The sequence below is a fragment of the Rhodnius prolixus genome, unplaced genomic scaffold, assembly GCF_049639745.1.
Source record: "Rhodnius prolixus isolate KJV_2025 unplaced genomic scaffold, Rpr scaffold_6, whole genome shotgun sequence".
Lineage (NCBI taxonomy): Eukaryota > Metazoa > Arthropoda > Insecta > Hemiptera > Reduviidae > Rhodnius > Rhodnius prolixus.
In genome coordinates this window covers 40,956,179-40,980,012 of record NW_027411634.1, presented here as the reverse complement: position 1 = coordinate 40,980,012, position 23,834 = coordinate 40,956,179, and the positions used below count along the sequence as shown (strand labels likewise).

The 23,834-nt window shown below is 30.7% G+C and overlaps 1 protein-coding gene across 2 annotated transcripts in view; it reads left to right on the top strand.

The window, feature by feature from the left end:
- Positions 1-23,834, top strand: part of Scgdelta (sarcoglycan delta) — a 302,399-nt gene that overhangs the window by 229,717 nt on the left and 48,848 nt on the right. Inside the window, exon 3 of one of the 2 annotated variants that reach the window (XM_074140522.1) lies at positions 23,581-23,642. In XM_074140522.1, coding sequence (XP_073996623.1) covers positions 23,581-23,642 — 62 coding nt within the window. Of the gene's footprint in view, positions 1-23,577; positions 23,643-23,834 lie in introns of both variants that reach the window. The other variant, XM_074140521.1, reaches the window with a different exon arrangement.

Below are 23,834 nucleotides of genomic sequence, written 5' to 3'. Positions count from 1 at the left end.
GTAAGAGCTGATCGCCGCTTTAATGTTACGTAGGGGAGCCCTAACCCTATCATCCTACCAAATTTTATCAAAATCGGGCCAAGATTTACAGAGTAATTAGTAATAATAATTTTGGAGGGGGCCTTGCATAAAGGGGGCAAACTCCTCTCCCATTGCATGTATAGGATCGAGACCACCAAAAGGCACATCTACATAAAATTCCGAATCGAACGACACCTCATTCATGAAAATCGGTTCACGCGTTTAGGCGTTACGTTGTTTACAAAAAACGTAACAAGAAGAACAAGAAGAACAAGAAGAACAAGAAGAACAAGAACAAGAACATTTTTTGAAAAAGCCGTTTTTGCTCATTTTCGGCAACTTTTTTCTCAAAACCTATTAAATCTGGGTCGTTACAAAAAAATTACAGTGATAAAGGAGCATTTGCCCTATAATTTAAAGAAAATTTGGGAATTTTATCTTTTATAGAAAAAGAGAAAAAAATTGTCAAAGTTGGGTGTTTTTCAACGTTACGCTTTTTCGTGCAGTTTTTGACGATCAACCCTTATACAACTGTCCTACCGGACAGTTTTAATATAAAGGTTTTAAAATTTGAAATACAAACACTCAAAACTTTAACCTTCTATATCTCACCAACTATTATCACTAAAACATGGTGATTTATACCAGTTATAGAACTAACATTTCTCTACAATTGGATAAAGAAATCATTGAATTCTGATCAATAGGAATAGAAATATAAAGGTTTGAAATTCGAACGAATTTGAAAACCTCCAAACTTTAACCTTCTTTATCTCGCCAACTATTATCACTAAAACATTGTGATTTATACCAGTTTTAGAGGAAACTATTCTCTAAAATTGGGTAAAGAAATCATTGAATTCTGATCAATAGGAATAGAAATATAAAGGTTTTAAATTTGTAGGAAATACAAACACTCAAAACATTAACCTTCTATATCTCACCAACTATTACCACTAAAATATTGTGATTTGTACCAGTTTTAGAGCTAACGTTTCTCTACAATTGGGTAAAGAAATCATTGAATTCTGATCAATAGGAATAGAAATATAAAGGTTTTAAAATTTGAAATACAAACACTCAAAACTTTAACCTTCTATATCTCACCAACTATTATCACTAAAACATTGTGATTTATACCAGTTTTAGAGGAAACTATTCTCTAAAATTGGGTAAAGAAATCATTGAATTCTGATCAATAGGAATAGAAATATAAAGGTTTGAAATTCGAACGAATTTGAAAACCTCCAAACTTTAACCTTCTTTATCTCGCCAACTATTATCACTAAAACATTGTGATTTATACCAGTTTTAGAGGAAACTATTCTCTAAAATTGGATAAAGAAATCATTGAATTCTGATCAATAGGAATAGAAATATAAAGGTTTGAAATTCGAACGAATTTGAAAACCTCCAAACTTTAACCTTCTTTATCTCGCCAACTATTATCACTAAAACATTGTGATTTATACCAGTTTTAGAGGAAACTATTCTCTAAAATTGGATAAAGAAATCATTGAATTCTGATCAATAGGAATAGAAATATAAAGGTTTGAAATTCGAACGAATTTGAAAACCTCCAAACTTTAACCTTCTTTATCTCGCCAACTATTATCACTAAAACATTGTGATTTATACCAGTTTTAGAGGAAACTATTCTCTAAAATTGGGTAAAGAAATCATTGAATTCTGATCAATAGGAATAGAAATATAAAGGTTTTAAATTTGTAGGAAATACAAACACTCAAAACATTAACCTTCTATATCTCACCAACTATTACCACTAAAATATTGTGATTTGTACCAGTTTTAGAGCTAACGTTTCTCTACAATTGGGTAAAGAAATCATTGAATTCTGATCAATAGGAATAGAAATATAAAGGTTTTAAAATTTGAAATACAAACACTCAAAACTTTAACCTTCTATATCTCACCAACTATTATCACTAAAACATTGTGATTTATACCAGTTATAGAACTAACATTTCTCTACAATTGGATAAAGAAATCATTGAATTCTGATCAATAGGAATAGAAATATAAAGGTTTGAAATTCGAACGAATTTGAAAACCTCCAAACTTTAACCTTCTTTATCTCGCCAACTATTATCACTAAAACATTGTGATTTATACCAGTTTTAGAGGAAACTATTCTCTAAAATTGGGTAAAGAAATCATTGAATTCCGATCAATAGGAATAGAAATATAAAGGTTTTAAAATTTGAAATACAAACACTCAAAACTTTAACCTTCTATATCTCACCAACTATTATCACTAAAACATTGTGATTTATACCAGTTATAGAACTAACATTTCTCTACAATTGGATAAAGAAATCATTGAATTCTGATCAATAGGAATAGAAATATAAAGGTTTGAAATTCGAACGAATTTGAAAACCTCCAAACTTTAACCTTCTTTATCTCGCCAACTATTATCACTAAAACATTGTGATTTATACCAGTTTTAGAGGAAACTATTCTCTACAATTGGGTAAAGAAATCATTGAATTCCGATCAATAGGAATAGAAATATAAAGGTTTTAAATTTGTAGGAAATACAAACACTCAAAACATTAACCTTCTATATCTCACCAACTATTACCACTAAAATATTGTGATTTGTACCAGTTTTAGAGCTAACGTTTCTCTACAATTGGGTAAAGAAATCATTGAATTCTGATCAATAGGAATAGAAATATAAAGGTTTTAAAATTTGAAATACAAACACTCAAAACATTAACCTTCTATATCTCACCAACTATTATCACTAAAACATTGTGATTTATACCAGTTATAGAACTAACATTTCTCTACAATTGGATAAAGAAATCATTGAATTCTGATCAATAGGAATAGAAATATAAAGGTTTGAAATTCGAACGAATTTGAAAACCTCCAAACTTTAACCTTCTTTATCTCGCCAACTATTATCACTAAAACATTGTGATTTATACCAGTTTTAGAGGAAACTATTCTCTACAATTGGGTAAAGAAATCATTGAATTCTGATCAATAGGAATAGAAATATAAAGGTTTTAAATTTGTAGGAAATACAAACACTCAAAATATTAACCTTCTATATCTCACCAACTATTATCACTAAAACATTGTGATTTGTACCAGATTTAGAGCTAACATTTCTCTACAATTGGGTAAAAAAATCATTGAATTCTGATCAATAGGAATAGAAATATAAAGGTTTTAAATTTGTAGGAAATACAAACACTCAAAACGTTAACCTTCTATTTCTCGCCTACTATTATCACTAAAACATTATGATTTATAACAGTTATAGAACTAAATTTTCTCTACAATTGGGTAAAGAAATCATTGAATTCTGATCAATAAGAATAGAAATATAAAGGTTTGAAATTTGAATGAATTTGAAAACCTCCAAACTTTAACCTTCTATATTTCGCCAACTATTATCACTAAAACCTTGTGATTTATACCAGTTATAGAACTAAGATTTCTCTACAATTGGGTAAAGAAATCATTGAATTCTGATCAATAGGGAGAGAGATATAGAGGTTTAAAATTTGAACGAAATACAAATACTCAAAACTTTAACCTTCTATATATCGCCAACTATTATTACTAAAACATTGTGATTTGTACCAGTTTTAGAGCTATCGTTTCTCTACAATTGGGTAAAGAAATCATTGAATTCTGATCAGTAGGAATAGAAATATAAAGGTTTTAAATTTGTAGGAAATACAAACACTCAAAACTTTAACCTTTTATATCTCACCAACTATTATCACTAAAACATTGTGATTTGTACCAGTTTTAGAGGTAACGTTTCTCTACAATTGGGTAAAGAAATCATTGAATTCTGATCAATAAAAATAGAAATATAAAGGTTTTAAATTTGTAGGAAATACAAACACTCAAAACATTAACCTTTTATATCTCACCAACTATTATCACTAAAAAATTGTGATTTGTACCAGTTTTAGAGCTAACGTTTCTCTACAATTGGGTAAAGAAATCATTGAATTCTGATCAATAGGAATAGAAATATAAAGGTTTTAAAATTTGAAATACAAACACTCAAAACTTTAACCTTCAGTATCTCACCAACTATTATCACTAAAACATTGTGATTTGTACCAGTTTATGAGCTAACATTTCTCTACAATTGGGTAAAGAAATCATTGAATTCTGATCAATAGGTATAGAAATAAAAAGGTTTTAAATTTGTAGGAAATACAAACACTCAAAACATTAACCTTCTATATCTCACCAACTATTATCACTAAAACATTGTGATTTGTGCCAGTTTTAGAGCTAACATTTCTCTACAATTGGGTAAGGAAATCATTGAATTCGGATCAATAGAAATAGAAATATAAAGGTTTGAAATTTGTAGGAAATACAAACACTCAAAACATTAACCTTCTATATCTCGCCTACTATTATCACTAAAACATTGTGATTTGTACCAGTTATAGAGCTAACTTTTCTCTACAATTGGGTAAAGAAATCATTTAATTCTGATCAATAAGAATAGAAATATAAAGGTTTGAAATTTGAATGAATTTGAAAACCTCCAAACTTTAACCTTCTATATCTCGCCAACTATTATCACTAAAACATTGTGATTTATACCAGTTATAGAACTAAGATATCTCTACAATTGGGTAAAGAAATCATTGAATTCTGATCAATAGGGAGAGAGATATAGAGGTTTAAAATTTGAACGAAATACAAATACTCAAAACTTTAACCTTCTATATATCGCCAACTATTATCACTAAAACATTGTGATTTGTACCAGTTTTAGAGCTATCGTTTCTCTACAATTGGGTAAAGAAATCATTGAATTCTGATCAATAGGAATAGAAATATAAAGGTTTTAAATTTGTAGGAAATACAAACACTCAAAACTTTAACCTTCAGTATCTCACCAACTATTATCACTAAAACATTGTGATTTGTACCAGTTTTAGAGCTAACATTTCTCTACAATTGGGTAAAGAAATCATTGAATTCTGTTCAATAGGTATAGAAATAAAAAGGTTTTAAATTTGTAGGAAATACAAACACTCAAAACTTTAACCTTCTATATCTCACCAACTATTATCACTAAAACATTGTGATTTATACCAGTTATAGAACTAAGATTTCTCTACAATTGGGTAAAGAAATCATTGAATTCTGATCAATAGGGAGAGAGATATAGAGGTTTAAAATTTGAACGAAATACAAATACTCAAAACTTTAACCTTCTATATATCGCCAACTATTATCACTAAAACATTGTGATTTGTACCAGTTATAGAGCTAACATTTCTTTACAATTGGGTAAAGAAATCATTGAATTGTGATCAATAGCAATAGAAATATAAAGGTTTTAAATTTGTAGGAAATACAAACACTCAAAACATTAACCTTTTATATCTCACCAACTATTATCTCTAAAACATTGTGATTTGTACCAGTTTTAGAGCTATCGTTTTTCTACAATTGGGTAAAGAAATCATTGAATTCTGATCAATAGGAATAGAAATATAAAGGTTTTAAAATTTGAAATACAAAAACTCAAAACTTTAACCTTCTATATCTCACCAACTATTATCACTAAAACATTGTGATTTGTACCAGTTTTAGAGCTGACATTTCTCTACAATTGGGTAAAAAAATCATTGAATTCTGATCAATAGGAATAGAAATATGAAGGTTTTAAATTTGTAGGAAATACAAACACTCAAAACTTTAACCTTTTATATCTCACCAACTATTATTACTAAAACATTGTGATTTGTACCAGTTTTAGAGCTAACGTTTCTCTACAATTTGGTAAAGAAATCATTGAATTCTGATCAATAGGAATAGAAATATAAAGGTTTTAAATTTGTAGGAAATACAAACACTCAAAACATTAACCTTTTATATCTCACCAACTATTATCACTAAAACATTGTGATTTGTACCAGTTTTAGAGCTAACGTTTCTCTACAATTGGGTAAAGAAATCATTGAATTCTGATCAATAGGAATAGAAATATGAAGGTTTTAAATTTGTAGGAAATACAAACACTCAAAACTTTAACCTTTTATATCTCACCAACTATTATTACTAAAACATTGTGATTTGTACCAGTTTTAGAGCTACCGTTTCTCTACAATTTGGTAAAGAAATCATTGAATTCTGATCAATAGGAATAGAAATATAAAGGTTTTAAATTTGTAGGAAATACAAACACTCAAAACATTAACCTTTTATATCTCACCAACTATTATCACTAAAACATTGTGATTTGTACCAGTTTTAGAGCTAACGTTTCTCTACAATTGGGTAAAGAAATCATTGAATTCTGATCAATAGGAATAGAAATAAAAAGGTTTTTAATTTGTAGGAAATACAAACACTCAAAACATTAACCTTCTATATCTCACCAACTATTATCACTAAAACATTGTGATTTGTACCAGTTTTAGAGCTAACATTTCTCTACAATTGGGTAAAGAAATCATTGAATTCTGATCAATAGGAATAGAAATATAAAGGTTTTAAATTTGTAGGAAATACAAACACTCAAAACTTTAACCTTCAGTATCTCACCAACTATTATCACTAAAACATTGTGATTTGTACCAGTTTTAGAGCTAACATTTCTCTACAATTGGGTAAAGAAATCATTGAATTCTGTTCAATAGGTATAGAAATAAAAAGGTTTTAAATTTGTAGGAAATACAAACACTCAAAACTTTAACCTTCTATATCTCACCAACTATTATCACTAAAACATTGTGATTTATACCAGTTATAGAACTAAGATTTCTCTACAATTGGGTAAAGACATCATTGAATTCTGATCAATAGGGAGAGAGATATAGAGGTTTAAAATTTGAACGAAATACAAATACTCAAAACTTTAACCTTCTATATATCGCCAACTATTATCACTAAAACATTGTGATTTGTACCAGTTATAGAGCTAACATTTCTTTACAATTGGGTAAAGAAATCATTGAATTGTGATCAATAGCAATAGAAATATAAAGGTTTTAAATTTGTAGGAAATACAAACACTCAAAACATTAACCTTTTATATCTCACCAACTATTATCTCTAAAACATTGTGATTTGTTCCAGTTTTAGAGCTATCGTTTTTCTACAATTGGGTAAAGAAATCATTGAATTCTGATCAATAGGAATAGAAATATAAAGGTTTTAAAATTTGAAATACAAAAACTCAAAACTTTAACCTTCTATATCTCACCAACTATTATCACTAAAACATTGTGATTTGTACCAGTTTTAGAGCTGACATTTCTCTACAATTGGGTAAAAAAATCATTGAATTCTGATCAATAGGAATAGAAATATGAAGGTTTTAAATTTGTAGGAAATACAAACACTCAAAACTTTAACCTTTTATATCTCACCAACTATTATTACTAAAACATTGTGATTTGTACCAGTTTTAGAGCTAACGTTTCTCTACAATTTGGTAAAGAAATCATTGAATTCTGATCAATAGGAATAGAAATATAAAGGTTTTAAATTTGTAGGAAATACAAACACTCAAAACATTAACCTTTTATATCTCACCAACTATTATCACTAAAACATTGTGATTTGTACCAGTTTTAGAGCTAACGTTTCTCTACAATTGGGTAAAGAAATCATTGAATTCTGATCAATAGGAATAGAAATATGAAGGTTTTAAATTTGTAGGAAATACAAACACTCAAAATTTTAACCTTTTATATCTCACCAACTATTATTACTAAAACATTGTGATTTGTACCAGTTTTAGAGCTAACGTTTCTCTACAATTTGGTAAAGAAATCATTGAATTCTGATCAATAGCAATTGAAATATAAAGGTTTTAAATTTGTAGGAAATACAAACACTCAAAACATTAACCTTTTATATCTCACCAACTATTATCTCTAAAACATTGTGATTTGTACCAGTTTTAGAGCTATCGTTTTTCTACAATTGGGTAAAGAAATCATTGAATTCTGATCAATAGGAATAGAAATATAAAGGTTTTAAAATTTGAAATACAAAAACTCAAAACTTTAACCTTCTATATCTCACCAACTATTATCACTAAAACATTGTGATTTGTACCAGTTTTAGAGCTGACATTTCTCTACAATTGGGTAAAAAAATCATTGAATTCTGATCAATAGGAATAGAAATATGAAGGTTTTAAATTTGTAGGAAATACAAACACTCAAAACTTTAACCTTTTATATCTCACCAACTATTATTACTAAAACATTGTGATTTGTACCAGTTTTAGAGCTAACGTTTCTCTACAATTTGGTAAAGAAATCATTGAATTCTGATCAATAGGAATAGAAATATAAAGGTTTTAAATTTGTAGGAAATACAAACACTCAAAACATTAACCTTTTATATCTCACCAACTATTATCACTAAAACATTGTGATTTGTACCAGTTTTAGAGCTAACGTTTCTCTACAATTGGGTAAAGAAATCATTGAATTCTGATCAATAGGAATAGAAATATGAAGGTTTTAAATTTGTAGGAAATACAAACACTCAAAACTTTAACCTTTTATATCTCACCAACTATTATTACTAAAACATTGTGATTTGTACCAGTTTTAGAGCTAACGTTTCTCTACAATTTGGTAAAGAAATCATTGAATTCTGATCAATAGGAATAGAAATATAAAGGTTTTAAATTTGTAGGAAATACAAACACTCAAAACATTAACCTTTTATATCTCACCAACTATTATCACTAAAACATTGTGATTTGTACCAGTTTTAGAGCTAACGTTTCTCTACAATTGGGTAAAGAAATCATTGAATTCTGATCAATAGGAATAGAAATAAAAAGGTTTTAAATTTGTAGGAAATACAAACACTCAAAACATTAACCTTTTATATCTCACCAACTATTATTACTAAAACATTGTGATTTGTACCAGTTTTAGAGCTAACGTTTCTCTACAATTTGGTAAAGAAATCATTGAATTCTGATCAATAGGAATAGAAATATAAAGGTTTTAAATTTGTAGGAAATACAAACACTCAAAACATTAACCTTTTATATCTCACCAACTATTATCACTAAAACATTGTGATTTGTACCAGTTTTAGAGCTAACGTTTCTCTACAATTGGGTAAAGAAATCATTGAATTCTGATCAATAGGAATAGAAATATGAAGGTTTTAAATTTGTAGGAAATACAAACACTCAAAACTTTAACCTTTTATATCTCACCAACTATTATTACTAAAACATTGTGATTTGTACCAGTTTTAGAGCTAACGTTTCTCTACAATTTGGTAAAGAAATCATTGAATTCTGATCAATAGGAATAGAAATATAAAGGTTTTAAATTTGTAGGAAATACAAACACTCAAAACATTAACCTTTTATATCTCACCAACTATTATCACTAAAACATTGTGATTTGTACCAGTTTTAGAGCTAACGTTTCTCTACAATTGGGTAAAGAAATCATTGAATTCTGATCAATAGGAATAGAAATAAAAAGGTTTTTAATTTGTAGGAAATACAAACACTCAAAACATTAACCTTCTATATCTCACCAACTATTATCACTAAAACATTGTGATTTGTACCAGTTTTAGAGCTAACATTTCTCTACAATTGGGTAAAGAAATCATTGAATTCTGATCAATAGGAATAGAAATATAAAGGTTTTAAATTTGTAGGAAATACAAACACTCAAAACTTTAACCTTCAGTATCTCACCAACTATTATCACTAAAACATTGTGATTTGTACCAGTTTTAGAGCTAACATTTCTCTACAATTGGGTAAAGAAATCATTGAATTCTGTTCAATAGGTATAGAAATAAAAAGGTTTTAAATTTGTAGGAAATACAAACACTCAAAACTTTAACCTTCTATATCTCACCAACTATTATCACTAAAACATTGTGATTTATACCAGTTATAGAACTAAGATTTCTCTACAATTGGGTAAAGACATCATTGAATTCTGATCAATAGGGAGAGAGATATAGAGGTTTAAAATTTGAACGAAATACAAATACTCAAAACTTTAACCTTCTATATATCGCCAACTATTATCACTAAAACATTGTGATTTGTACCAGTTATAGAGCTAACATTTCTTTACAATTGGGTAAAGAAATCATTGAATTGTGATCAATAGCAATAGAAATATAAAGGTTTTAAATTTGTAGGAAATACAAACACTCAAAACATTAACCTTTTATATCTCACCAACTATTATCTCTAAAACATTGTGATTTGTTCCAGTTTTAGAGCTATCGTTTTTCTACAATTGGGTAAAGAAATCATTGAATTCTGATCAATAGGAATAGAAATATAAAGGTTTTAAAATTTGAAATACAAAAACTCAAAACTTTAACCTTCTATATCTCACCAACTATTATCACTAAAACATTGTGATTTGTACCAGTTTTAGAGCTGACATTTCTCTACAATTGGGTAAAAAAATCATTGAATTCTGATCAATAGGAATAGAAATATGAAGGTTTTAAATTTGTAGGAAATACAAACACTCAAAACTTTAACCTTTTATATCTCACCAACTATTATTACTAAAACATTGTGATTTGTACCAGTTTTAGAGCTAACGTTTCTCTACAATTTGGTAAAGAAATCATTGAATTCTGATCAATAGGAATAGAAATATAAAGGTTTTAAATTTGTAGGAAATACAAACACTCAAAACATTAACCTTTTATATCTCACCAACTATTATCACTAAAACATTGTGATTTGTACCAGTTTTAGAGCTAACGTTTCTCTACAATTGGGTAAAGAAATCATTGAATTCTGATCAATAGGAATAGAAATATGAAGGTTTTAAATTTGTAGGAAATACAAACACTCAAAACTTTAACCTTTTATATCTCACCAACTATTATTACTAAAACATTGTGATTTGTACCAGTTTTAGAGCTAACGTTTCTCTACAATTTGGTAAAGAAATCATTGAATTCTGATCAATAGCAATAGAAATATAAAGGTTTTAAATTTGTAGGAAAAACAAACACTCAAAACATTAACCTTTTATATCTCACCAACTATTATCTCTAAAACATTGTGATTTGTACCAGTTTTAGAGCTATCGTTTTTCTACAATTGGGTAAAGAAATCATTGAATTCTGATCAATAGGAATAGAAATATAAAGGTTTTAAAATTTGAAATACAAAAACTCAAAACTTTAACCTTCTATATCTCACCAACTATTATCCCTAAAACATTGTGATTTGTACCAGTTTTAGAGCTGACATTTCTCTACAATTGGGTAAAAAAATCATTGAATTCTGATCAATAGGAATAGAAATATGAAGGTTTTAAATTTGTAGGAAATACAAACACTCAAAACTTTAACCTTTTATATCTCACCAACTATTATTACTAAAACATTGTGATTTGTACCAGTTTTAGAGCTAACGTTTCTCTACAATTTGGTAAAGAAATCATTGAATTCTGATCAATAGGAATAGAAATATAAAGGTTTTAAATTTGTAGGAAATACAAACACTCAAAACATTAACCTTTTATATCTCACCAACTATTATCACTAAAACATTGTGATTTGTACCAGTTTTAGAGCTAACGTTTCTCTACAATTGGGTAAAGAAATCATTGAATTCTGATCAATAGGAATAGAAATATGAAGGTTTTAAATTTGTAGGAAATACAAACACTCAAAACTTTAACCTTTTATATCTCACCAACTATTATTACTAAAACATTGTGATTTGTACCAGTTTTAGAGCTAACGTTTCTCTACAATTTGGTAAAGAAATCATTGAATTCTGATCAATAGGAATAGAAATATAAAGGTTTTAAATTTGTAGGAAATACAAACACTCAAAACATTAACCTTTTATATCTCACCAACTATTATCACTAAAACATTGTGATTTGTACCAGTTTTAGAGCTAACGTTTCTCTACAATTGGGTAAAGAAATCATTGAATTCTGATCAATAGGAATAGAAATAAAAAGGTTTTAAATTTGTAGGAAATACAAACACTCAAAACATTAACCTTTTATATCTCACCAACTATTATCTCTAAAACATTGTGATTTGTACCAGTTTTAGAGCTATCGTTTTTCTACAATTGGGTAAAGAAATCATTGAATTCTGATCAATAGGAATAGAAATATAAAGGTTTTAAAATTTGAAATACAAAAACTCAAAACTTTAACCTTCTATATCTCACCAACTATTATCACTAAAACATTGTGATTTGTACCAGTTTTAGAGCTGACATTTCTCTACAATTGGGTAAAAAAATCATTGAATTCTGATCAATAGGAATAGAAATATGAAGGTTTTAAATTTGTAGGAAATACAAACACTCAAAACTTTAACCTTTTATATCTCACCAACTATTATCACTAAAACATTGTGATTTATACCAGATATAGAACTAAGATTTCTCTACAATTTGGTAAAGAAATCATTGAATTCTGATCAATAGGGAGAGAGATATAGAGGTTTAAAATTTGAACGAAATACAAATACTCAAAACTTTAACCTTCTATATATCGCCAACTATTATCACTAAAACATTGTGATTTGTACCAGTTATAGAGCTAACATTTCTTTACAATTGGGTAAAGAAATCATTGAATTCTGATCAATAGGAATAGAAATATGAAGGTTTTAAATTTGTAGGAAATACAAACACTCAAAACTTTAACCTTTTATATCTCACCAACTATTATCTCTAAAACATTGTGATTTGTACCAGTTTTAGAGCTAACGTTTCTCTACAATTTGGTAAAGAAATCATTGAATTCTGATCAATAGCAATAGAAATATAAAGGTTTTAAAATTTGAAATACAAAAACTCAAAACTTTAACCTTCTATATCTCACCAACTATTATCACTAAAACATTGTGATTTGTACCAGTTTTAGAGCTGACATTTCTCTACAATTGGGTAAAAAAATCATTGAATTCTGATCAATAGGAATAGAAATATGAAGGTTTTAAATTTGTAGGAAATACAAACACTCAAAACTTTAACCTTTTATATCTCACCAACTATTATTACTAAAACATTGTGATTTGTACCAGTTTTAGAGCTAACGTTTCTCTACAATTTGGTAAAGAAATCATTGAATTCTGATCAATAGGAATAGAAATATAAAGGTTTTAAATTTGTAGGAAATACAAACACTCAAAACATTAACCTTTTATATCTCACCAACTATTATCACTAAAACATTGTGATTTGTACCAGTTTTAGAGCTAACGTTTCTCTACAATTAGGTAAAGAAATCATTGAATTCTGATCAATAGGAATAGAAATATGAAGGTTTTAAATTTGTAGGAAATACAAACACTCAAAACTTTAACCTTTTATATCTCACCAACTATTATTACTAAAACATTGTGATTTGTACCAGTTTTAGAGCTAACGTTTCTCTACAATTTGGTAAAGAAATCATTGAATTCTGATCAATAGGAATAGAAATATAAAGGTTTTAAATTTGTAGGAAATACAAACACTCAAAACATTAACCTTTTATATCTCACCAACTATTATCACTAAAACATTGTGATTTGTACCAGTTTTAGAGCTAACGTTTCTCTACAATTGGGTAAAGAAATCATTGAATTCTGATCAATAGGAATAGAAATAAAAAGGTTTTAAATTTGTAGGAAATACAAACACTCAAAACATTAACCTTCTATATCTCACCAACTATTATCACTAAAACATTGTGATTTGTACCAGTTTTAGAGCTAACATTTCTCTACAATTGGGTAAAGAAATCATTGAATTCTGATCAATAGGAATAGAAATAAAAAGGTTTTAAATTTGTAGGAAATACAAACACTCAAAACATTAACCTTCTATATCTCACCAACTATTATCACTAAAACATTGTGATTTGTACCAGTTTTAGAGCTAACATTTCTCTACAATTGGGTAAAAAAATCATTGAATTCTGATCAATAGGAATAGAAATATAAAGGTTTTAAATTTGTAGGAAATACAAACACTCAAAACATTAACCTTCTATATCTCACGAATTATTATCACTAAAACATTGTGATTTGTACCAGTTTTAGAGCTAACATTTCTCTACAATTGGGTAAAAAAATCATTGAATTCTGATCAATAGGAATAGAAATATAAAGGTTTTAAATTTGTAGGAAATACAAACACTCAAAACTTTAACCTTCTATATCTCGCCTACTATTATCACTAAAACATTGTGATTTGTACCAGTTATAGAGCTAACTTTTCTCTACAATTGGGTAAAGAAATCATTGAATTCTGATCAATAGGAATAGAAATATAAAGGTTTTAAATTTGTAGGAAATACAAACACTCAAAACTTTAACCTTCTATATCTCACCAACTATTACCACTAAAATATTGTGATTTGTACCAGTTATAGAGTTAACTTTTCTCTACAATTGGGTAAAGAAATCATTGAATTGTGATCAATAGGAATAGAAATATAAAGGTTTTAAATTTGTAGGAAATACAAACACTCAAAACTTTAACCTTCTATATCTCACCAACTATTACCACTAAAACATTGTGATTTGTACCAGTTTTAGAGGAAACTATTTTCTACAATTGGGTAAAGAAATCATTGAATTCTGATCAATAGGAATAGAAATATAAAGGTTTTAAATTTGTAGGAAATACAAACACTCAAAACTTTAACCTTGTATATCTCACCAACTATTATCACTAAAACATTGTGATTTGTACCAGTTATAGAGCTAACTTTTCTCTACAATTGGGTAAAGAAATCATTGAATTCTGATCAATAGGAATAGAAATATAAAGGTTTTAAATTTGTAGGAAATACAAACACTCAAAACTTTAACCTTCTATATCTCACCAACTATTACCACTAAAATATTGTGATTTGTACCAGTTATAGAGTTAACTTTTCTCTACAATTGGGTAAAGAAATCATTGAATTGTGATCAATAGGAATAGAAATATAAAGGTTTTAAAATTTGAAATACAAACACTCAAAACTTTAACCTTCAATATCTCACCAACTATTATCACTAAAACATTATGATTTGTACCAGTTATAGAGCTAACTTTTCTCTACAATTGGGTAAAGAAATCATTGAATTCTGATCAATAGGAATAGAAATATAAAGGTTTTAAATTTGTAGGAAATACAAACACTCAAAACATTAACCTTCTATATCTCACGAATTATTATCACTAAAACATTGTGATTTGTACCAGTTTTAGAGCTAACATTTCTCTACAATTGGGTAAAAAAATCATTGAATTCTGATCAATAGGAATAGAAATATAAAGGTTTTAAATTTGTAGGAAATACAAACACTCAAAACTTTAACCTTCTATATCTCGCCTACTATTATCACTAAAACATTGTGATTTGTACCAGTTATAGAGCTAACTTTTCTCTACAATTGGGTAAAGAAATCATTGAATTCTGATCAATAGGAATAGAAATATAAAGGTTTTAAATTTGTAGGAAATACAAACACTCAAAACTTTAACCTTCTATATCTCACCAACTATTACCACTAAAATATTGTGATTTGTACCAGTTATAGAGTTAACTTTTCTCTACAATTGGGTAAAGAAATCATTGAATTGTGATCAATAGGAATAGAAATATAAAGGTTTTAAATTTGTAGGAAATACAAACACTCAAAACTTTAACCTTCTATATCTCACCAACTATTGCCACTAAAACATTGTGATTTGTACCAGATTTAGAGGAAACTATTTTCTACAATTGGGTAAAGAAATCATTGAATTCTGATCAATAGGAATAGAAATATAAAGGTTTTAAATTTGTAGGAAATACAAACACTCAAAACTTTAACCTTGTATATCTCACCAACTATTATCACTAAAACATTGTGATTTGTACCAGTTATAGAGTTAACTTTTCTCTACAATTGGGTAAAGAAATCATTGAATTCTGATCAATAGGGAGAGAGATATAGAGGTTTAAAATTTGAACGAAATACAAACACTCAAAACGTTAACCTTCTATATCTCGCCAACTATTATCACTAAAACATTGTTATCACTAAAATATCAGTTTTTACAGGGATTAGTTTTGAATAAAATAGGAAGATATTTAAATCTAAATAGCAAAAATTAAACTGCGATTACAGTACTTCTCCCTGAAAGGCAAAGAGAAATTAAACTTCTAATACGCACGATTGCAGTACTTCCTCTTAGTAGGTCTGAGAGCATAATAACACTTTAGAGTCTCGTAGGAAACCATTAACCGCTTCTTTGTGCTCAATTTTGTCAAAATCGGATTAAGCGTTTATTTTTTGTAATATTAGAAATTTTAGTTTTTAGAGAGAGGCTAACTTGCGTGGTGGGAAACTCGCCTTTTTTGAGTGGCACATTCTTCCAGACTTTTAAAATGCAAATCTGTAAAAAATTTCGATTCGAATGACACTTTATTCACGTAAATTGGTACACGAATCGATAATTTGAATCGATTGCTCTACTTCCTCTTAATATGTGTAGGAGCAGAACGTTGCTTTAACCTTTCGTAGGGGAGCCCTAACCCTTTTATGCTGCCAAATTTTATCAATATCGGGCTTTGATTTACAGAGTTATTTGTAATAATAATAATTTTGGAGGGGGCCTCACATATATGGGGCTAACTCCTCCCCAATTTGATGTACAGTGTTGCAACCTCCTAAAAGTTCATCTATATAAAATTCCGAATCAATCGAGATCTTATTCATGAAAATCGGTTCACGCGTTTAGGCGCTACGTTGTTTTGCACATTTTCGACAACTTTTTTCCTGAAATCTGTTAGATCTAGATTGTTGCAAAAAAATTATAGTTATAAAGGAGGGTTTGCCCTATATTATAAAGAAAATTTGGGAATTTTATCTTTTATAGAAAAAAGAGAAAAAAATTGTTAAAGTTGGGTGTTTTTCTTCGTTACGTTTTTTGTGCAGTTTTTGACGATCAACCCTTATTCAACAGATTTAATGAAAGTGATAGGCAATTAGGTTAAAGATAATCGCTGGGTTCATTAAGAAAAAACTGGAATAGTCGCTTCGTAACTTTGCACTTCAGGTTGGCCAAAAACTTGAGTATCTGAAGCGACAACAGTGTACCAATAGGGCTTAGCAAGTTGAGTTATCTGGTACCACTATCTTTGCCTGGAATAAGGGCGGTTGAGAGGTGCCAGCCCACCCCTCACCAGTGAATTATTCCCCAGACATCGCGCTCAGCATGTATAACAGGAAGTGAAGCGCAAAACAACCCATGGGGTTTTCTTGTTTCCTTTCTCCTCGTCTAAGGGTGAGCAGAATGTTTGCCGACACCTGGACAAGTAATCAGCCCACGTGGTCTTTTCTTTGGAGGGCTGTGTGTTTTTTTTCTTTTTTTTTTTTTTTATTAAACCCTTCACAGTGGTCTCCCCACCGAGTTGGGGCGACGTCTAGTACACTTTTTATGGAGAACAGTAGGTATAAAAACCTTCCCAGTACTATAAACAGTAGTGCTGGGATATAACCCAGCAGACTGGGTTTTGGGCTAGATTTTGTTGAATACTACGTATATCCCACAAAGTATTTTGAGTTCTAGATTGTATGCAGGCCAATATGTAGGGATATGGGGGGGAGGGAACTGTAGTCCGTCCGCCTGGGTTTCCATTCTTGCCGAACAGCAAGACTAAACCAGGGTAGCTGATAGCCGCAACAGGTGGCGTACCCAGGATTTGTTAGGAATACGTGATCAACCATATCTTGCCCTTTTTTTCCACCATACAAAATGGAGGAGGAAGGGCAAATCCCTTTTTTCCATCCTGGCCCCCCCTCTGCTCTGTCCATCTCCCACAGACTGTCCTATATCCTAGTTCTCCCCTAAAACACTCTGTTCTACATATATTTAAGTAAAACAACGCACACACACACTCACCAAGACTGACAGGAAATAGCAATCGTGTGTTATGGTTAGTTCTTGCAACAATGTTTCCTCTATCGCTCGCTCACCCGCAGCCTAGCCGCCACAACTTTCCGCCATGTATAGCATGTCTTCTGATTTATCACTTTCTATACCAGCAATCTCTGAACTGCTCTTGTATTCAAATTTTTGGGCATGCCATTCCTTTTGCACACCTCCTTCCTCTTTCTTCAATCCCCTTCCTTCCGCATCCTCATCCCCAAGTACAAAAAAAAAATCGCTTGTGGGATAGATTTCATCTTTTAGAAGAATGAATGTCAATTTATCCTGTACAAAAAGGTCGTCCATATTTACTACTTTAAAGTAAAAAAGTAAAGTAATCGCCTATTTTTTCAGGCGGGGCTTAACGTTCAACTACCAATTAGGTGTCGTGGACGGAGGCGACTGGCAAACATAATTACTGTAAAGTTCTTTTATTAGCCATTAAATAAAATCCAAGGGCTAGACTAGTACCGCAATACATCTTAGCTTTGCGGGTCTAGTCTCTAACCGCCTAACATACATGACTATAAATTTCTCATATTAACCATTAAATAAAATCCAAGGCCTAGACTAGTACCGCAATACATCTTAGCTTTGCGGGTCTAGTCACTAATCGCCTAACATACATGACTATTAATTTCTCATATTAACCATTAAATAAAATCCAAGGCCTAGACTAGTACCGCAATACATCTTAGCTTTGCGGGTCTAGTCTCTAACCGCCTAACATACATGACTATAAATTTCTCATATTAACCATTAAATAAAATCCAAGGCCTAGACTAGAACCGCAATACATCTTAGCTTTGCGGGTCTAGTCTCTAACCGCCTAACATACATGACTATAAATTTCTCAAATTAACCATTAAATAAAATCCAAGGCCTAGACTAGTACCGCAATACATCTTAGCTTTGCGGGTCTAGTCACTAATCGCCTAACATACATGACTATAAATTTCTCATATTAACCATTAAATAAAATCCAAGACCTAGACTAGTACCGCAATACATCTTAGCTTTGCGGGTCTAGTCTCTAACCGCCTAACATACATGACTATAAATTTCTCATATTGACCATTAAATAAAATCCAAGGCCTAGACTAGAACCGCAATAAATCTTAGCTTTGCGGGTCTAGTCTCTAACCGCCTAACATACATGACTATAAATTTCTCAAATTAACCATTAAATAAAATCCAAGGCCTAGACTAGTACCGCAATACATCTTAGCTTTGCGGGTCTAGTCACTAATCGCCTAACATACATGACTATAAATTTCTCATATTGACCATTAAATAAAATCCAAGGCCTAGACTAGAACCGCAATAAATCTTAGCTTTGCGGGTCTAGTCTCTAACCGCCTAACATACATGACTATAAATTTCTCATATTAACCATTAAATAAAATCCAAGGCCTAGTCTAGTACCGCAATACATCTTAGCTTTGCGGGTCTAGTCTCTAACCGCCTAACATACTTTACTATAAATTCCTCATATTAACCATTTAATAAAATCCAAGGCCTAAGACTAGGAATCGAACCCAGAACCACAATGCATATTAGCTTCAAGGTCTCGCTTCTATCCGCTCGGCTAACGTGGCGCCTTATTTGCTACTTTATCTTACAGGAATTATAACGATTATACTAATAGAAATTAAATAACTTCCGGAAGACTTTAATAGATAGTTTACTGAGCAGAAAATTTCTCACTTTTGAGAAAAAAAAAAAAACTAAAAAAACAAAAATATCCAAAAGATGGAAGAGGGAAAGTTCCGGTTCTGCTATTATGATGTACACAGGAAACAGACCGTACGCTGTACTGAAATTGTATTTTAAACGGAAGCCTAAAAGCACGTCGCCAAAAAGGTGCCTTTCACCGAATTATCCTGTGACAAAATTCAAATAGAGGGTCACTTCCGGTTGAGGAATTCTCTTTACTAATTGGGCCGGATACTGAACGGAAATAAAGTCTGAGCTATCTCCCTTTTGACCTTTTGCTAGCTCATACAAATAATTTTCTGAAACCTGTATGAAGTCACCTCAAAACAGATATTATCGATTTCAACTAATTTTTTTTATACGACGATTTTCGACACGATTAAATGTAGGTACTTCATTTTGAGCCAGAGGAAGTGTGGAGAATTATCAGTAACTGTGTTATGCAGAGCATTTAAAACGCGCTGAACGGTGAAAAAAAAAGAAGAAGGTTATTTGATCTATTAAAAGCTGGCTGAGTGTACACAACAAGTGGAGATTCCCCGAGGAAGGGGCGCCAACACATTAGGGAGCATCTCTCTCTGGGATGGTGAGGCCCAGAATAGCGTCGTGAGACTGACTAGTCGGCGGTCAGTAGCATACAGTCAGTGCCCGCGTTAACCCCCCTGCTTAACGTTAAAATCACGCAGGATTTCATCGAAATGATTGTTCAAACTGATTGAATTTGTTTGATTGTGACTCCTTCGAGCATTGTTTGTTTTTTGATCGTTTGGAAATTCATCGTCTATCCTAGATATATTTATCAGTGAATATATTTCAATTATTGATACTAATTAAGGTGATTTATTTTATTCTAATTACTGTTTATTGTTATTTAAAATTTCAATGTTGCATTTTAAACTGTACTGTTCGTAAATAATACAAAAAAGGTTGGTTAATTTGATATTTCGTTTAGTTGACATCAAGGCGCCACGGTAGCCGAGCGGTTATAAGCTAGACCCGCAAAGCTAAGATGTATTGCGGTACTAGCCTAGGCCTTGGATTTTATTTAATGGATAATATGAGAAATTTATAGTAAAGTATGTCAGGCGGTTAGAGACTAGACCCGCAAAGCTAAGATGTATTGCGGTACTAGTCTAGGCCTTGGATTTTATTTAATGGATAATATGAGAAATTTATAGTAAAGTATGTCAGGCGGTTAGAGACTAGACCCGCCAAGCTAAGATGTATTGCGGTACTAGTCTAGGCTTTGTATTTAATTAAATGACGACAGTTACCGGCGTAACATCGAGTTGATGGACCAATTTTTTTTTTTATTACTTCCTGTTCCAAAGTACAGAATTCGAAAATTCGGTCCGCTTTTTTTTTGGTGGGTCTGTACCCTCAGTAACCACCCACCAACCCACCCATAGACCCACACGAAGCATTATACAATCCCATTTTCGGCAAATTATTAATTAATTTAATTAGGTCAACAAAATCGATTTTTCGGTTAATTGAATTTAACAATTATGTAGTTATTCGATGATTAAACTGTATAGACTCCATTTAACTAAATGGCACATTGAGCAAACTTTACCTGGAGAAAAGTTTAGTAAAGCTACTCCAGCAGCACTGTTCGATCGAGAAGGCAAGTGCGAATTTCATCTGCTACCAAAATGTACAGCTCTAAAGTTCAGTACTTAATTCTGATTATATTTTAAATTTATTACAAACTTAATTTTTGTTTGTTTTTTTTAACTAATTAACATGGAAAAGGAAGTCAGGCGAGTTGTCAAAGTATCGACATTAATATCGCCAAGATTTTGCGAGTTACTTCCGTTTCCGTCTAACACGGAAGAATCAGAACATCCATCTCAATATGAGACTTCCACACCATACAGTATGTACTGGATTCAGGTATTTCCGGTAAATATTCAAAACATTCGTCACGATCGCACTACTTCCTATAGTTAAGTTTTGTTCCGATGAACGAATTGTTCTGCAGACCTCTTCAAATTCTACCAAAAAAAGATTCAAATTATTTTGGCTCATCTTAGTCATCTGGTGTAAATAATTGTTAAAGTTAGATCTACAAGATATGTATAGATTAAAGAGCCGAATTCCATTTAATATGGGCGGAATGCCTGTGTTTTATGTCTGAACGGTGCAGTGAATGCACAGGTGGACTTGCCTAGGCTATCTATCATGTCTAAAGCCTCATTCTGGCTTATGCCCAAATATTTACTGAAGTGAACAACCTCATACATATATATATATTCTTGTTACTCTTATTCCTATAAATAATCGATGATAACACTCTATACAGATAGGAGCCACGGTAGCCGAGCGGTTAAGAGGCGAGACCTGTACAACTAATATATATTGTGGTACTGGGTTCGATTCCCGGAGTGTAGGCCTTGGATTTTATTTAATGGTTAATATGAGAAATTTATAGTAAAGTATATTAGGCGATTATAGGCTAGACCCGCAAAGCTAAGATGTATTGCGGTACTAGTCTAGGTCTTGGATTTTATTTAATGGTTAATATGAGAAATTTATAGTAAAGTATATTAGGCGATTATAGGCTAGACCCGCAAAGCTAAGATGTATTGCGGTACTAGTCTAGGTCTTGGATTTTATTTAATGGTTAATATGAGAAATTTATAGTAAAGTATATTAGGCGATTATAGGCTAGACCCGCAAAGCTAAGATGTATTGCGGTACTAGTCTAGGCCTTGGATTTTATTTAATGGTTAATATGAGAAATTTATAGTAAAGTATGTTAATCGGTTATAGGCTAAACCCGCAAAGCTAAGATGTATTGCGGTACTAGTCTATGGCTTGGATTTTATTTAATGGATAATAAAAGAAATTTACAATAAAGTATGTTAGGCGGTTATAGGCTAGACCCGCAAAGCTAAGATGTATTACGGTACTAGTCTAGGCTTGGATTTTATTTAATGGTTAATATGAGAAATTTATAGTAAAGTATGTTAATCGGTTATAGGCTAAACCCGCAAAGCTAAGATGTATTGCGGTACTAGTCTATGGCTTGGATTTTATTTAATGGATAATAAAAGAAATTTACAATAAAGTATGTTAGGCGGTTATAGGCTAGACCCGCAAAGCTAAGATGTATTACGGTACTAGTCTAGGCTTGGATTTTATTTAATGGTTAATATGAGAAATTTATAATATTAAAGTATGTTAGGTGGTTAGATGCTAGACCCGCAAAGCTAAGATGTATTGCGGTACTAGTCTAGGCTTGGATTTTATTTAATGGATAATAAAAGAAATTTACAATAAAGTATGTTAGGCGGTTATAGGCTAGACCCGCAAAGCTAAGATGTATTGCGGTACTAGTCTAGGCTTGGATTTTATTTAATGGATAATAAAAGAAATTTACAATAAAGTATGTTTGCTAGTCGCCTCCGTCCACGGCACCTAATTGTTAGTAAGTCGTAAAGCCCGCCTGAAAAAATAGCAATTACTTTACTTTCTTCACTCTGTGAAGAACCTTGGAGTTTTACTTAGTAGTTTTACGTGACTTGTACTATGTGGAAAAACAATTCTATGGAGCCACAATCAAACGATGTCTCCTTGTAGTGGTTATTATGATTCTTGCTGGAGAAATATTAATCTAAAATTGAATTTTGCTGAACGTGGACCGTATCCATATTGAACTTTAAGCCGATCTGAATCCCTCAGGACAAGAGAACTTGGTATTTCCTGTCAGGAAGCAGCTAGCTCACTAACGTGACTTTCTCAACGTTCTAACTACATTTTTTGAAAACTATGCATTTTTAAACATCACACTATTAGAATTCCTCTTTTTTTTTTATCTTTTCCTGGATAAAAATGTGGATATCCACTTGTAGTTATAATTTAATAAAACTTTACTGATGCACTATCTTATTGTTCTGTTTCAGCAGGTGCCGTTAGACCACCGAAATGTTAAAGGACTGAGTATAAATGGCGCTAAACAGCGTATAAAGTAAGTACTTTAATTTGTCTTTAACTAAATACTTCATTTTTTATTCGAGTAAATACTTTCAACTAACCTTTAAACATACTCGAAGAATAGACCCTTACGTTGGATAAACTTTTATTTTTTTATAGTAAATTTATTTTCAAATACTTTGTTTATATGTATTTACACAAAAAATAAAAATAAATAAAGTAAAAA